This window comes from Tamandua tetradactyla, chromosome 6 (genome assembly GCF_023851605.1).
Source record: "Tamandua tetradactyla isolate mTamTet1 chromosome 6, mTamTet1.pri, whole genome shotgun sequence".
NCBI lineage: Eukaryota > Metazoa > Chordata > Mammalia > Pilosa > Myrmecophagidae > Tamandua > Tamandua tetradactyla.
In genome coordinates this window covers 177,094,366-177,111,749 of record NC_135332.1, presented here as the reverse complement: position 1 = coordinate 177,111,749, position 17,384 = coordinate 177,094,366, and the positions used below count along the sequence as shown (strand labels likewise).

Below are 17,384 nucleotides of genomic sequence, written 5' to 3'. Positions count from 1 at the left end.
CTGCTGCCTCTGGGTCTGCATGATTGATGCCCCTGACCCCACATGGCAGGGCTTGCTTACATTTTTATATAAAATAAAAAGGCAAGCCTCCTGCATCTTTTGCAAACATGATGTGCTGGCATTCCCAGGTGCTCCGATGTGGAATGGGCTGCAGCTCTCACACGGGCAGTGGCTGGCCCCGCTGGGATGGGTTCCGGGGTTTCCTTGCATCACTGACGGCTCAGGACCCGAGGACCACCGGGAAGTGTAGTGCGGGGCTAGGTGTCCCTCCCGGGGCCTGGGTGTCCCTCCCCCAGGGCCCCGGCGCATCCTCTCAGACCCTGTGCTGGCACCAGCTTTGGCCCCTCTTAGCATCTCAGCTTCCTTTGCTCTGTGAGTGGAGCTGTGGAAACCAGACCTCCTTTCACCTGTTACTTGGCTTCCGGCACACTCAGGGCTAAATTCTGTGCTCACTGGTCGCCCCTTCCTTCCTCACAGGTTTTCTTGCACTTATACCTCTTTTTATCTTTCCCAATTTGATGATTTTATTGTACCTGAGACTTTTATTGTAAGCCATTTTGAACCAATTCTGGAAGGAAGAAGAGTATATAACTCAGGAGTAAACAAAATACTGTTTGTCACATAAAAATGCAAAGCCCTTTCACCCCTTGGAAAGTCACTTTCGTAAGCTCAGTTTCCATGTGGGATTGAAAAGAAGCCTTCTCCTCCAAGCCAGGCTAAATCAATTAATAACTAATGTTGTGATTGCAAAGTGCTGCACTGTTTATACAGCTTTTCTACTTCTCTCATTTCACTTGCTCATCCTTGAAACAGTGGGGGAAAAGGGGCTATTACTATCACTCTCAGTTTCACTCTTCAGATGATGCCACTGAGGCTCAGGGAAGCTCATGACTTGTGGAAGGTCCTTGAGGCAGGGCTGGCTCCTGGGTCCTGCCCTCTTTTCTCGGCTTGCCCGTGGAGCAGGGCAGTGATGGGGCCCTGCCAGGTGGCCCACGCCTGCCAGCTCGCCACAGCCACACAGCCACTCACCTGCTGTGGCCAGAGCGCTCAGGGGCATGGTACAGGAAGACGCTTCCTCGGGCCCGCCTTGCCCATTGGGTGGCCATGGCAATCACAGGGCAGGTGATAAAGTAGTCCCTGGAGTGGGGTGGACAGAGAAAGAAGCCCAGTTACTGGGGGCTCTACAGATGACTGTGCTAGGAAAGGCCTCTCCCAGGCAAGGGGGCCCTGGCAATCTGGTCCTGGGCGTGGCCTGCAGAGAGCACCATCCCGGCTTCGCCAGCATCCCTCTCCTCTCCGACCACCCCACCCCAGTGGGCTCCACAGCTGGGTCCATGCAATAGTTTGCTTTGGCTTGTGGATGGCCAAGATCAAACACAGCTGTCCACAGCAGGGCATTTCAGCTTCAAGAAACCCACAGGATAAACATCCTCCCAGAGCATTGGCTGTCTATAAAGATTTGGGAATAAAGCATGTTACAGTAAAACAAAAGCAGACATACCATGGAGTGGAACATAAAATAGTTGTCCTTTTAAAGAAAATACAGAGCCCTCAGTGACATCCCCAGCCTTAGACCTGAGTTCCCCCCCTGGGGTGACCTGCGGCCCCACTGCAGGGAACACCTGGCCATGTCCAGAGGCGTTGCTGATTGTCCCAGCTGGTGCTGGGGTCATCCAGTGGTCAGAGGGGAGGCCCTATGTGCATAGGACAAGACCCTTCAACCACCCCCCTAAAGTGTCGGCAGTGAGGAGGTTAAGAGCCTGCCTTAGACACCCCAAGTTTCATGTTTGCTGCACCTTTTGGGGCAACCTGATGAATGAATGCATCGCCCACTTGCCACCCCGGGCCTGTGGCTGTGAGGCTCAGGCAGGTGCTCCAAGGGGAGACCAGGATGGGGTGGAGCCAGCCAGGCCCGATGACCCTGGACCCACAGGCTCTGGTGAGAACCCGGCTGCACTTCCTCTCCTGGGGTCAGTCTGCTGGACTGAGAATTGGGGCCCCCGCCCCCCGCCCCCTGCCCCGCTGCAGGGTTTTGGAAGGACTGAGAGCGAGCACACAGGCATGGGCACTCAGCACGGAGGGCGTCCCCTCCCCACCGTCTGCCCCGGGCACGCTGGGGGCTCTGAGGGGCAGGTCGGGCCGGCCCCGGGGCACGAGGGCAGGGGAAAGCAGCGGTGTGTCATCTCGTGCAGGGCAGGGATGGGATGGGCTTGGGGCAACAGCCACGGTGGGGGAGGCTGGAGGAAAGCTGGAGGCGGCGCGGCCCACGGAGGCTGCTGCTGTGTGCCCAGGAGAGAAGGCGCCGGAGCCCAGGCAGGACGGGAGTGCCCTGCCTCAGCGCGGCCTCCTCCTCCCCTCCCTCCGCTCTGACTCTGGGGCAAGGACTGTCCTCAAAGCCAGTTAAAGGCAGAGTTGAGGCAAAAACTTAGGTGATCTCAAGGCCAGTCCTGGGTTCGTCCACAACCCTGAACGCAGCAGCCCTGACTTGCTCACGAGCAGTTCAGGGAGTCCCAGGGTGTCCCAGGGGGAGCATGTGTGAGTTCATGGGGTGCAGCCTAAGACTGGGCCTGTATAATAGCTGGTGGCTGTTTGATCTGAAGATGAGTTCTGCATCCAAGGGAAAATTAAAACTTTTCTGATCCCTAAACTCCAAGTGGGCTACATGCAGTTTTATTCTGAGCTAGTAACCCTCAGGTTGAAAACCACAGTCTCCTGGGAGAGAGTCTGGGCCTCTGGCACCCCACATGCCCAAGTCAGGTAGCAAAATGAGAGGCATGGACTTCCCGGAGGGAGAGAGAAAAGAAATTATGGGATGGTTCCCACGTGGAGGGGAAGCCCTGCTCAGGATACTGGGAGGGCAGGGGTCCCCACTGCGGCTCCTTCCGCAGGCACCCTGGCAAGGGCAAGTACTGAAACCTGGCCTGCTTCCTTGCTTCCATTCTACAGGCATTTCTTAAGTCTCACTCATACAACTCCTGCTCTCACCCCCAGCGTCTCCCCAGGTGCCCGGGCAAGCTGAGCGCTGACCAGGCTGTGCAGGGTGGGACAGTGCTCAGAGAGAGAGACGCCGGGCCCAGCAGGGGGCAGAGGACATTCCGGGGGGGGTGGGGGGGGTGGGCAGCAAGCAGTGAGCACAAGGGACAGCAGCCCACGGAGGAGCTGCGCAGGGCAGCAGGGGCGCGGCAGCAGGCACAGAGCCCCACCCCAGAGCCCCGTGCGGGGCCTGTCTCCCCTGTGCCGAGTGAAGCGGGCTGCGGGGCCCACCTGGGCCTCTTTCAGAAGGTGCTGGTGCCTGTGGGGCTGTTGATAGCCGGCGGGGAGCCCCGCGCGGTGAACCCGCGGCGGAGGCGGGGCGCCCTGAAGGGGCTTCGCGGAGCGCACAGCGCGTGCCTCTGGCCGGCTCCTTCAACACAGCCCCTGGAGGAATCGGGGTCACCCCTCTGCTCAGGGACCCCCCGGAAGCTGGGCCCACCACACATCTGGCCGGCAATCACCAGATTTGGTACTGAGAGGTGGCAAAGGGGAAACCAGAAGCAAAGTCAGGCGCCCGCATCTCCCACGCGTGATCCTAGCAGCGGCTGGAGCCCCGCCCGCGCCCCCGCAGCCTCCCGTCCGGGCTCACCGCGCGGCCAGCTCCAGCGCCCGCGAAAAAGTGGTGGCGTCCGGAGGGTGCTGCAGGGAGTAGTGCCAGGACACGGCGGCCGCCACGCCCGGGCCCGCCTCCGCGCCGCCCAGCGAGTCCCGCAGCGCCTGGGAGAAGGTCGCTTGGCTGCTGGTCCTGCCTCTGCGTTCCTCAGGACTCTGAAAGGAAGGACACGGGTTCTCCAGTCAGATTCTGAAAGGTCTGGGCCCATGTCATCCAGCCCAGGATGGAATATTCTCTCTCGGGGGCAGTGGGACTCGGTGCTCCGCACACGTGGCTTACCACCCCAAGCCCCACCCCGCTCTGCTCGGTTCTAGCTGTAGGACCTTACATAAGCTGCTGAACCCCTCCGTGCCTCGGTTTCCCCTTCTGAACAGTGGGAGTACTTTCCACTAGGGTTATGTAAGGAGCAAAAGGGGTGCTACAGGCGAGTGGCTTAAAACAGAGCCTGGCACTTAGAATGGGCTCAGTGGTCGTCAGCTGTGATTGCTTCTAACAGGGCTGCCTGCTCAGACCACCCATCCTGGGCTGCTCTCGCGGCTGTCCGGCGAGTGACCATGAGCTGGTTTTGTTAGCAGAGCTATGTTCAGTGCCATGCATTGATTTAATCATTCACATTTGAACGCTCTGCCCACTATCTTGCTGATAAACATAATCTTCACCAGGGCACACTGCGGGTCAGGCCTGGCAAGTAGAGTGAGCAGCCTGACAAAGCCCCTGTCACTTGCGGCTCTTGTTCTAGTGGGCGGAGCCAGAAAATAAGCAACTAATAAACACAGGTCACGGGCAGGTGCAAGGAAGAAAAGTAAAGCAGGTAAGAGGGACAGAGAACACTGCAGGCAGGGGACATGGGGAGGGATCAGGGAAGGCATGTTGGACAGAGTGTCCAGAAGGGAACAACATCCATCCATCCATCCATCCATCCATCCATCCATCCATCCATCCCATGCAATCCTGGCCTCCGGGAACCAGGGGAGCCTAGGCAGATGGTTTCGCTGCCCCGGGACTCAGCTTCCCACCTCTGAAGACAAGGAACCCAGACAGTGAGGGAGGCAGGTGGACAGTGTGAGGCCCAGCCTCTGTCCTCAAAGTCCTGCTGTGCATGTTTACATAGGTCTGGGGTCCTGTGTAAATAGAAAACGTGCTTATCGGCCCACCGTGGGCATGTTTACATTGTTTCTCTAAACATTTCCGCACGTTCAGGGTCTGGGTTACCATCAGGAAGCAGCCCCTCCTGGGTGAGGACATTTTCTAGACATCTGTCAGCGCTTCCTGGGGTGCGCTGATCCTCAGCCTGGTTGGATGAGAAGAGGTGGACTGCATGGGGGTCTGCCTGACCCAAGGCTCCCGGGGCAGCCACCCCGCAGCTCCAGCATAAGGCGAGGGGGCGAAGCCCGTGGAGGCGGGGCCTGTGGAGGGTGAGGGGGCGGGGTCAGCAGAGGCAGAGCCAGGGAAGGCTAGGGGCGGGGCAGCAGAGGGTGAGGGGGCGGGGCCAGTGGAAGCAGCAATGTGGATTCTCTTTACAATATTTCCTTTCTTGGAAAAAGTCGGAAGCAAATATGGCAAACCATTAACACCTGCTACACCTGAACAGTGATGCATGGGTATTCATATAACAGTGATTTCAAATATTTAGACCGTGACCTACTTTAGGGAAGACATTGTATACATGCTACGAGCACACACACACCCCTGAAATAATGTTCAGGAGGCAGTACTCGCTGTCAGCCCTGGCAGTACATCTGATTGTTTCCATCCTGTCCTAGTCTAGTCCCTTTATTCTGGTTTAGTCTATTAAAAAATGCTGGTCTATGATCTGTTAAGTCAATTTCACAACCTACTGTTGGGCCAATGCCCATATTTTGGTACCGGTGGGGCGATGCATTCTATTATTTTCTGTTCTTTTCTGACTGTTTAGGATATTTCATAATCAAAAAAAAAAAGATAATAGTAACCATTTGCAAACTTCTTATTGCCAAACTCTGTGCTAAACATTTCATAGGAATGTTTCAAGGAAGTATCAAATTAACCATGTGAACTGGGCATTATATTACCCTGTTTTAAAACCCATTATTCTGAGGCTTGGAGACAGAAACAGCTTATTTAGATACAGGAAGTGTGAGTTGGATTAACCCTGGATCTTCCTGATGGTTAACACCAGGTCTTTTCTCCCTGACGACTACTTAACTAGGACCTTGTGTTAACGCCGAGGCCCTGCAGACCTCAGCCAAACGGCAGCATAGAGAGGCTGCTGTCCACTGGGCTCTCAGCATGGTGAAAAGAACATTGAGTTTGAAGCCAAGATTAAGGGTGCAAGTCCCAATGGCCAATTTGGGGGGAACCTTGGAGAAGACATTTCATCCCTCTCTAAGCCTTCCATATTTAAAATAAATATGACAATACTGATACAGCCAACATCCCCCCCCACCCCACACACACTTTTTATTACTACTCATGAGGATAGTGAAAAAGAGCCACGTGAAAATGTCACATGCAAGGCATTTTCCTGAAAGGCATGGCTCGTTTTTGTAGACACAGTGGACACTGGCTAAGAGGAGCCAGCAGGTTTCAGTGCAATGAGCAAGTGTCTTGGGGGCAACAGATCCAGGTTTGCATCACGTCTCTTCCATTTCCAGCTGTGTGGCACTGAGCAAGTCACTTAACCTCTCTGACCCCCAGGTTTTTTACATACATAACAGAGATCGTTAAAATCTACTTTACAGCATGGTCTTGAGAATTAGAAATAATGTTATGAAGCACCGAGCTCATGGTCTGGCATATATGCTAAGTGCTGTAAATGAGCTTGCTTTTGTCCACTGTGAGTTTTGTAAGAATAAAATTAAGTTTAGCGTTCACACAAGATGGCGCAGGATGAGAGAAACGGAAATCACTGAACAAAGGATGCAGAACGGCTCAGACTGGCCTTGCAGGAAAGGGGAGGCCTCTGACACAAGCCTAGAATTGGCGCCAAATCCTTATATAGGTAAAAACAAGTTTAAATAAGTAACGGCCAGGGTCACTGAAATGTAAAATGTAATCGAAAGCAGGAACCTTTGGCAGGAAATTTGAATTAGACTATCCGGGTAGGCTGTAACCTCTGGAGTGTCCAATCAGTGGAGAAACGGGAGGGAGCTGCATGCTAAGCTTAGGGTATAAAGCCTGCTGCATTCTACGGCGTGGGGCACCAGCCATCATTTTCTCAGTTGTGTGCCTGTTCTTGCAAGATCGTGAATAAATTCTTTTCTTCTCCGCAATCGCATGAGTGTTCGTCATCTTTCAGATATGGCTTTCTTTCTAACAGGTTTCGTTGGCTTCAGTTAGAAAATTGAAGGATAAACATGATATCATTTTGTTAAAATGAGGAAAACAATCGAGAAATGGGAGTTGTGCCTACCTTTACTTGCACCATATGTAGTTTTCAAACAATCATGCAAGACAACGAAACAGCCGGCTGTCCGGGTGGACGTCCGAGGCTCTGGGCATCTGCGCTCAGCTCTCCGTCCAAGGCAAGGGGACTGGGAGGAGGGAAGGCAGGGACGGGGAAGAGGGGCAGCGGATGCCAGGGCACTTTCTGATGCGGGTGTTTTATCATGAAGGACTGCACAGTGCTCCCCCGCCCCGCCGCGCCCCAGCCTTGGGGGGTCGGTTCAGGTCTGGGGGCAGGGTTGCGTGTGAGGACCACGGAATCAGTTGCACTGACTTAGGTCCCGTTCGGGCTGCTCCGTCAGGGAGGAGGTGGTTCCTCCTTCAAGCCCCAGTGGCGGCCACGTGCGCCCTGGTTTCCAGGACAGGTGTGCTGGCCATGCTGCAAAGACTCAGAGAAGTGGCTTTCCCTCTCCTCATCTGCAATCACGAGGGCACTGTACTGGCGTCTCTGCCGAGGTGGCCACCCTCCCGGGCTCCCTCTGAGGTGCTACTTGCCCCCACGGAGATGAAAGTCAGCAGGGGTGGGACGGTGCTGGCCAGGGGCAGCTCTGGAGCTCCCTGGCGGGGAAAGCATGCTGTTCCTGGGGCCTATGCTGTGTGTTAGTGCTGGGCAGAGCCGGCCCTGAGGTCTGTCCTCCCAACTCCTCCCGCGGCCACCCTGGGAGGCAGTAGTTGGTTCAGAGAGGTTAAGGGCTATGTTCACAGACACACAGCCGAGCAGCAGTACAGGCCAGCCAGACGCCGCAGTGCTGCCCCTTTTACTCCATCAGGCTGAGTGGGAACAAGGCTGCTGAACAGAGCCCAAAGAGCCCAGGCCAAAGGAGGGGCACTAAGCTCCCCAAACAGTAAATACGCTGGTACTTCCAAGCCTTAGCAGGGCCGCTCCTTGTACCTGAACACCCTTCCTTCCCTGGTTTGCCTGGATAACAGCTACTGGGCTTCCTAACAAGCACCCAGGTGATGCTGATGCTAGTGGCCTGAGGACTTCACTGCTGGTAGGAAGGTGCTAGAGCCTCAAGTGCTTGTCCAGAGGTCTTCTCCAGGAAGCAGGACAGATAATGGTTGCAAGAGTGGACTGAGGAATCAGATGAACTGGGATCAAACTGTTTTCCCCCATTGTAGTTCTGGGAATATGAGAAAATTACTTTCTCCACCTCGGCTTCCTCATTTATAAAAGGATAGTTTTTAAAATGCTCATTGCATAGAATTACTGTCAGATTCCAACAAAATGCACACATGAAGAGTTTAGCATCATTCTTAGCCCTTGATCCATACCAATAAATAAAAGTAATTATGATTAACCTGTCCCCAGGCTGGGACAAAGCTCCTGTGTGCCCTCAGGGTGCTGTGCTAGATTCCTATTCTAGAACCACTGCAGGCTGGAGAGGCAGGGATTGTCTGGGCAGTGCCAGTGTCCACCGTGGTGCCAACCTCTTACTGTTCCTGAGTAAGTCTGATGGATGGATAGAGACGCAGGGCCTTTGAAGAGCTAGTATGGGCCAGGATATGAGAACAGGACTCTGAAATCAAATCTCTTGGGTTCAAATCCTAGAGGTTGAAAGATATCTGGGCTTCTAGCTTTGTCACTTGTTAGCTATATGGCCTTGGGTAAACAACTAATTCTGTGCCTTCATTTCTTCATCTGTAAAATGGGCACAATAATATTACCCTCTTCGTAAACTGTCATGAGGATCAAATGACAGGATAGCCGTAAACTATGCAGTACCACATCTCTTGTTACGGTTGCTATGTATTTGTAGACTCAACTCTGTATCCAGTTCAGATGGGCCAGGGGAACGGGTGTCTTAGAGGGAGAGGCCTGAGCATTGGCTGTGGGGGCAAACACTCAGAACCCTTCTTCCAAACCACTGCTGGAACATGACTGACCCCACCCAAAGGATGGAACGTGCTCTGGTTCTCCTTCAGAAAGTCCTTCCCCAGGGATGCAGCATCTTAAGAGTACCAGGCTGCCCAGCTGTGGTCATGGCCAGTAAGAAGGGCCTCCATGAAATGGTCTCAACAGCCTCACGGCCAAGATGATGGAGGAGGGAGGCAGCTTCCCTTCCATGAGATGAGACAGAGTTCCACACTTAGGGAAACTGAGAGTTGGCAGCGAGGACCTGAACCGCCCCTGGGACCTGGAAGGTGGAGGGCACATTTTCAGCAAGACCCACAACCTGCACCTCGTCATCCCTTGCGAGGACCAGAGTCACAGATGCAGTCGCTGGTTTAGTTCAGGGGCCGGCAGGATGCCGGGGCCATGTCGGGGCTGTGCGCACGGACCTTCACAGGCAGTGCGACAAGCGAGCTCTGCCCCAGGCTGTGGGTTTGCTATGGCCGGGGACCTTCTTAGGGGGTTATCGAGAATTGGCAAGTCCTCTGTGTGCGTCTATAAAGGGTGGTCACTGATAGGTCCTAAGAGAAGCCAGAGTCCCGCAGGAACACCGAGAGGCTATGAGGGGCTACGGGGTGCTTGGCTTTCACTGCCTTCCCGAATGACTGCAGCAATTGAACCGATCACGAAATTTGGCATTACAGAGACTCAGGTTCAAATCCTGCTCCAGTGTGCGACCTCAGGCAATGGGTCCCCAGTGAATAAGTTTGTTCAGTGAATGCAACTCCTTGTGCCACCTTCTCAGAGCTGTACAATGGGGTTGAAGTTAGAATTAAATGAATTAATGATTATAAAGCATCTGACACCTAGAAGACAATAAATATTTCTTTCTCCCCTCTAGTTAGCATATTGTCAAAATAAGATCAACAAAGCCATAAATTGTCCCTATACTCATCACATTTTATCTGCAATTCATAATTTATCCAACCAATATCTGCTACCTACCATGTGTCAGGAGCAGCTCTAGAGTTCCGGCCCTCATGGAGTTCTGGTAGAGACGGGGAGACTGGCCGAGGGACAACGTGTCTCTAATATATAATTCACTCTGTCCACCCAGGCGATCTGTCCACCCGTGTCCTCCCTGAGCTTCGAGAGCAACCTGTAAACTAGTAATTCTCATGATTTTCTCCAACCTAAACTCCAGGCTTCTGTATCCAAAGGCCCCCCATCTCCTGGAAATCCCCCTGATCCTTGAGCCCCTCCTGTGGGCACTTGAACTTCCTCTACACACGCAGTTCCTCACCCCTCCAGAGCCTTCCCCACATCCACATTCTCCTCGGTAACTGAGACCAGTATCCAGTTACCTGTCTGAGAAGCAGACTTGTTTCCTGTCTCCTCCAGCTCCATCACCCCCGATTTCCACCGGCACCCCAACCCTGGTGACTCTCCTCCCGAGGGAGCCGGCCCACCCTGCTGCCCGGCCCGCTGCCTTTGCAAGTCCATAGCCTCGTCGTCCCGACCCTTCCTGCGGACGGGGACGGGCCGTGCACACCACAGGTCCTTAGCCTCATTCGGCGCCTTGGCTGCCTTCAAAGGCCACAAAGGGCTGTGTCATCGCTGACTTGAGGAGACCCGGAGGGGAATCCCTAGAGGAAATCCGGCAGGCTGGGAGAATCCCCCTGGTTCTTGCAGATCAACAGGAATGGGTGAATTCCATTTTGAATGCCTTAGAATTCTGCAGAGCTCTAAGGTAGATGGAGACAAAAACGCTCATTTGTTCACTCAATGGACAGGAACTGAAGACCAATTATGCACCAGGAATGGAGGCTTCCAAATGAACTAGACGCAATTCTCGCTGTAGGACGCAGCCAGAGAAGGTCAGAGGGCCCACAGTAACGAACGTGGGCCCCAGCCCTGCTCGCGGCTGCGGGGAATGGCCCTGGACAGAGGGTGGGCGTGGCAAGCAGGCCGACCCCTGCCTCACCTCCTGTCCTCCCCTCAGTCCACCCTGAGGACTCGTCCCTGACCCCTCCCCTGAAGAGGCTCTCATCGAGGTCACCCGTGACCAGTTCCTGTCTGGTCTAGTGGCTACGTCTCTGACCTCACTTCCCCCAAATTTCAATGACGTCTGACACTTGACCTTTGTATTTCCTTGGCTCTTTCTTGGTTTTAGTTCAAACCTTTATTTCCAGCACTGACTCTCCCCTGAACTCCAAGCTCCCAATATCTAATCGTCTAATCCAAGATATACCCCAAATTTGTTGAAATTTGTCATTTATTTCTGTTGCCATGCCTAATATCCTAATCACAGCTACAAGCTTTGCTTCTTGTGCCTCCGAAACAGAGCCTTCTCCAGTCTCTCCATTTCTTTTCTTACCTCTCTGTGGTCAATTTTCCACATACAGCCGGATGGTCTTTTTCAATCCATGTAACCTTAGCTTAAAACATCCTAATAACTGCTCACTGCAAAGGGAATGTTGTCAATTTTCTTCATAACTGCCTATGAATTCTTATATCACAGGCCCCTCCAACACCTCCACCTTCATCTCCTGCCACTCCGCCATTGTCCATCGGTGGCGTTTGCACTCTGGCCTTGTATCTCCCAAACAAGCTGAGGTCAGCCCTGCCCCGGGGCCTTCACACTGGCTTTTCACCCACCTCTCCCCACAGCTGGCTCCTTCTCATCATTCAGGTCTCAGCCCAAAATCCCTCTCCTGAAGCACCTTTCCTGAGCTCCCTGTTAAAGTACCTCCCACCATTCCTCTCCTATCACAGTTTTAATTTTTTCTGCACACTTTTCAAGGCCTGAAATTCTTATTTATTAGCTTCCACATCGTTGTCACTTCTCACTAGCACACAAACTCTTTAGGTCAGGGGCTTTATGCATTTTGGTTACCAAGCCCCCCACCCCACCCCCAGGGCCTGGAAAAGAGCGCAGCACCCGCTGGCCTCTGAGTAAGCATGTGTTGAATGTGCGCGTGAATGAATGCATGGGGGATCCCTGTGTCGTTGTGTGATAACTGCGTGAATTAATGCGCGGGGGAACCCCGAGTCCGCTGTGTGATAACTGCATGGCACTGGATAAGCAGCACTGACTTTCCAGTCAGGTTCAGGAGGGCAGGCACAGTACCAAGGGCACATGATACTTTTAGGGGCCATGAGAATATTTTACTTTCAGTTTTTTTTAATCAGAGGAAAAAATAAATATAATGCTAATGACTATGGAATAATGAATGCAGCCTGGATGCATGTTTGGAAGGGGGAACAAGTTCCTCACCCTCTGTGATGCTCAGTTTCCTCTGAGCTGAGAGTGGGGAGGCTCTGCTCGTTGGGCTGTAGAGAGAATGAGGCGGGCAGTGTGTGCTAGCGCCTGGCCCCGGGGCAGGGAGGGCTGCCCGCGTGCTGGAGCAGCCGGAAGCTAGGAGGCCTGCCAGCGCGCTCTGGGCGTCGGAAGCTGTCTCCTTCGCTTACCCATCCTCGTCTGACAACTCAGGAGACACACTGTGCCCATTCAAAGGAGAAAGAAACTGCAGCTCAGTCTGCCCACATCACTTGTTTAAGGCAGGCAGCTCAACCGGGAACTGAGACCTGACTCAGGCTGGGTCCCGGGCTCTCTACCAAAGCCGCTGTGCCTGACACCCCCACCCCACCCCCACCCCGCGCTGGCCGCCCCGGTGCCTGGGATTCAGTGCACACCTCTTTTCAGGAACATTTCATGAGCACGCTGGGGACTCCCGCTCGCTCCCCTTGCCATAATCTGTCACCAAAGCCTTGCTTTTTCCCGGGAGCTGGGGCTCGTGCCAGCGTCTCGGGCTGCCAGGTGCTGCTCTCCAACTCTCCAATGGGCTGCCCTCCCCCTCCCGCCCCACAGACCCCCACCCACCTGCTCCCAGGCGAGGCTGACGCCCGGCCCAGCTCGGGGCCACGGCGCTCTGTTCCTGATTTTTCTCGCCTTCCTTGGAGATGCTTGCGAGTGGAGGGGAAGGCAGAACATTCCATCTTGGAACAAATCTGCTTTTGATCATGCAAATTAATGCCCGGTTAATGTAGGCAGACTGTCAATTTCACCAGCAAGAAAGAGAGAGAGAAGGGGGGAAAAATCCCCACCACAGCAGCTGATGAAGAATCTCAATCGGAAACTGCTACTTCAGGAAATCAGATCGTTCTCCGCGAACAGCGTCCCGGGCGGCGCCAAGGCTGGGCAGGTATGTGCCGCCCACGGCTGGGTGCTGGGGCTCCGGGGGGGCGGCTGGTCCGGGGCGCCGATGGGGACCTCATTCCGCTCCTCCCTTTGGGCAGAAGATGTTCGGGGGGTGGCGGGGGTGAAGGCAGGTCTGGGGGCTGGGCGCCTGTGACGACCCCATGGGAGGGTGGGCGCCGGGCGCTCCTGCAGGGCTGGCCTGAACCCCAGGCCTCTGTGCTGTGCCGCATTGGGAAACTTGGTCTCAGGTCAGGCGAGGTGATTCAGTGGTTGTGCTTTCTTTGTATTCCTGGTTTCCCCGGTTAATGCTCTGGATCAGGGACACTAGCTTTGGACATGAACTGTAATTTTCTAATTAAATGATTGCATGGAAAAATAACATTTATTGAGCACATACTATTTATCAGAAACTGGTGCATATTTGAATCTTTACAACATCTTTATGAGGCTAGTGACTAATAATCTCCCAATTTTACAGGTAGGAAAACTGAGGCTCAGATTCTGGGGAACTTGACTGGCCCGGGTAGCGGCCCGAGGACTGCCAGGTCACTGATGGCCACTGCCCAGACGGCAGAGGGAACAGCGTCCTGGCCAGTTCCCTGGTGGCTGGGTCCGGCCACACCCCCAATGCCCCCCAAGGCTCTGGAAGTGGGTGTCTATGTCTCCACACTGCACATGTCAAACTTTGTTTTAGTTATGTACGCTTGTCAATTTTTGATTTCCTCCCTGGTTGTGAAGTCCTTGCAGGCAGGAATTTAATTTATATTTATGCCCCAGCACAGTTAAGTGGTCGTGCAAATGTCCCTGATTCGACTCCCTGTTGTGGGTCATCACGGTGGCTTACGGCAATCGATAGGACCCGCCTCTCAGTGAGCAGGAGGGTCTGGGCTAATACTAAAGGCATGGGATATGGGAGGCACGGAGATGCTGGGGCTGAGACAAGTCCACCCCGGGTGCCCCTCAGTGAATGGTAGATGGACTCAGGTGCTACGGGACCATCTGGAGGAAATGGAGAAACCCACAAAATCAACCCTGAATGCAGGTCACAAGCAGGATGAGGTAAAGGAAGGCAGCCCAAAAGACAGGATGTTGTGAAATAAAGGGGGGGGTTTCAACACCATGTCCTCAGTGCAGCTGGACCGAGTGGCCGTGCCTGGTCTGCTGTAGTGCTGGGTGGGGCAGGATGCTGAGGATTCTTCTAGGCCACAATCGAGGTGGATGGGGGTACAGCGGGTACGTGACAGCACACATGCCTTCCCTTCCCTAGGGCACCACACAGCAGGGGCCAGGGCGAAGTCTGAGGAGGCAGAGGGGAGAGGGAGCTTTCAAATGACTTGTTAGGCGGCGTTGGCGAATCATTAGAAGTCCCTAAGCTGGTGTCTTCATTGGTCACGTGGTGTTAAAGGCCTGTATCCTGGCCCCACAGCCTCAGGCTGAGATAGAGTCAGGACGTGTGGATGCACGAAGCTCTTCACACACGGACCAGCCCTCATTGTAGCTGGGTGCACCCAGGCTTGGCCACCAGTGCTGTCCTCAGTGGGCTGCAAGCTGTGGGGGGCTGGCCGGGGCTCCTCCCGGCATCCGTAATAGAAAGAGGGCACCTTTGGGCCTGAACCTGGCTTCCCGGTGAACTTGTTTCTCACGTGAAAAGTAGGGATATAAACTCTGCCTCACTGGGCTGCTGTGAGGATGGAACGACTTCATCGACGGATGCTAGTTTAGGCCTGACACATACTTGGTTCCTATAATTTCATTCATTCACTCCCATAAATATTTATTGAGCACCTACTGTGTACAAGACACCTTTCTAGGTACCGAGATAGAGCAGAGAGTAAAATACAAAGCCTCAGCCCACAGCGCTTCCATGGAGTCAGGGAAGAAGGACAGTAGGCAAATGCATCATATATCGGGGGTCAAAGTGCTGGGCGTGGGAAGCAAGGCAAAGGGGATGGAGAATGTGGGGCATGGCTGCCTTCGCAGTCAGTGGTCAGGCAAATCTGTCTAATAAGCAGGGCCTGAAAGACGTGAGGCAGTGAGCCGCCGGGGAAGAACATTCTGGAAGAGGGAACAGCGAGCACCAAGGCCCTTAGCTGGGACCATGCTTGGCAAACCTGAGGGACACAAAAGGGACAGGAGGGCTGAAGCACCAGGAACCAGGGAGAGAGTCGCCGGAGGTGAGGTCACGGAGATGACAGGGGCCTGGTCAGGTAGGGCTCTGCCCTGCATGAGATGGGGGCCTCTGGAGAGTTTTGAGGAGAGGTGTGATGTGATGTGATGTTTGTAAAAGGACTGCTCTGGCTGCAATGATTCTCATGGATGATAGGGGCACAGGCAGAAGCAGGGAGACAGTCGGGCAGCTATTGCAAAATCTTGGAGAAAGATGGCAGCATGGGGCAAGGTGACAGCAGTGGAGGCAGTGAGAGGTGGCTGAATTCTGGACACATTTTAAAGATAGAGTCAAGCTGATTTGCTGCTGGAGGCTATTAAGATGTGAGAGAGAGGAGTCAAAAATGAATTCTGGTTTGGGGCCTGAGCATCCAAAAGGATAGAGCTGTTATTTACTGAGGGGGTGAAGACTACAGGAGAGCATGCTGGTATGCGGCGGGGTCAGAGAAATCCGTACTGCACCTGGGCTGTGTGAAGGGTGAGGGCTGTTAGACAGCTTAAGTGAAGATGTCAAATAGACCATCGACTAAGGCAGTCCAGTGCTCAAGGGGGATGTCCAGACAGGAGGTAGAAAGCTGGGTGTTCTGCATGTGGGAGATGCATGCCTGCGACGTCACAGAGAGCCTGAGCAGCCTTCACCTCTGGCCATGACTGCGCCCACCCTCCCTCCATCTTCCATATCGGTCACCACCCAGTGAGCACCCAGCAGGAAACACACTCACAACTACCTAATGGCTGCACCAAAGCACGTTCACGAGAGAGAGAACGGAGAAGGGAAACAAAGGAGCAGGCTGTCCGATGAATTCATGTGTGGTGGTGACACGACCCTGTGACTTGTGTCCTGGAAAGTGGTATCTGGAGACACACCAGGACAGGGCATCTGGTCTACCACGCCCTCAGAGGGCTTTGCCTATGCTAGTACCCAAAGCTGAGCACACACTTTCCTGAGCCACGCCCCGGTCTGTACAAAAGCCTCCTCTCGGCAGACACCACCTTTCTTTCCTTAAAAGTCTCAGAGGGAAACTCAATGAGCGGGAAAAACTGCTTGTTGAGTAAGGATTCGTAGTTCTCTGGATTCAGGCTCCTGGCAGAGGGGCTCAGAAATTCAGAACAGAATTGGGAACCTCCCAAAGTCACTGCTGGGAGAGAAAGAAGGATCGGAGGAAGCCCAAAGCTGCCAAAGAACCAGTCACCCCTCATACAATTGGCAGGTAGAAATCAGACACCGTCAGCTGGGGCTGCCCACTGGCACCTCCGCTGGGTGGGTGGCTGAACTTGCTATGGGGGTTTCCTCTCCTCACTCCCATTTGGCTGCTCTAGGTGATGGCAAGGCTTTTACAAATTGCAAAGCAGCCCCTCTCCTTTCTTAAATTAGGAGATGGCTGGAATGTTTCTGGCACACAGTCTGAAGAATCTGAGCTGGAAGGGTATGGCATCTTCTGCACTGAAGTTCCCACATCCTCTCCTGCAGGGCAATGTTAAAAGAAATGTAGCATGGAAAATGGGTCCAGGGCCCAGGGCTTTCCCTTCCCATTATGCCTGGGCCGTAAAGCAGCGCGCTCCAGAGCGGAACAAGTTTATGGTACAGTGAGCACATATTAGAGTGTTCATTCCTTTCTCATGCTTTTTAATTTTTTTTTATGAATATTTTATAATGATCTAGTATATTAGTATAGAGAACACGTGTGTATTTATAGTTAAGTGACTATCGTCATTATTTTTTAACTGATGAGGTGCTAGAAGAGCCTACTTTAGAGAAGAGAACACCAGGCCCAGTGGTGGGGGTGCCACCTTCTCAGGGCTCCCTGAGTGCTGGTCTGCTTCAATGCCAGCTCCTTGAAGCAAGGGCTGTGTACACAAGGGCGCTTGGCAGAAAAATGTAGAGGATGGGTTGGTTCAACAGACATTTTCCCATGACCCTAAGTCAAGCAGACAGAAGCAAATAATAACCAAGCTCCGTGCTACCTCACTGTTCCCTTCACACACACTCATACACACCCACACCCTGTCACCTATACACTCATCCCACCCACACAATTGCATGTGTGATCCAGACAGGACCTTTTACACTGTCCGTGCTGCACACCAGGGTCCCTCATCGGAGCCTCTGGAAA

At 53.7% G+C, this 17,384-nt stretch overlaps 1 protein-coding gene across 1 annotated transcript in view; it reads right to left on the bottom strand.

Moving 5' to 3' along the window:
- The window catches only part of TG (thyroglobulin), a 234,772-nt gene that overhangs the window by 21,407 nt on the left and 195,981 nt on the right, over nt 1–17,384 (bottom strand). The window contains exons 44-45 of the mRNA XM_077167733.1: nt 3,623–3,801; nt 1,030–1,137 (exon numbers count right to left, since the gene is read on the bottom strand). Of these exons, the coding sequence (XP_077023848.1) occupies nt 1,030–1,137; nt 3,623–3,801 (287 nt within the window). The remainder of the gene's footprint in view (nt 1–1,029; nt 1,138–3,622; nt 3,802–17,384) is intronic.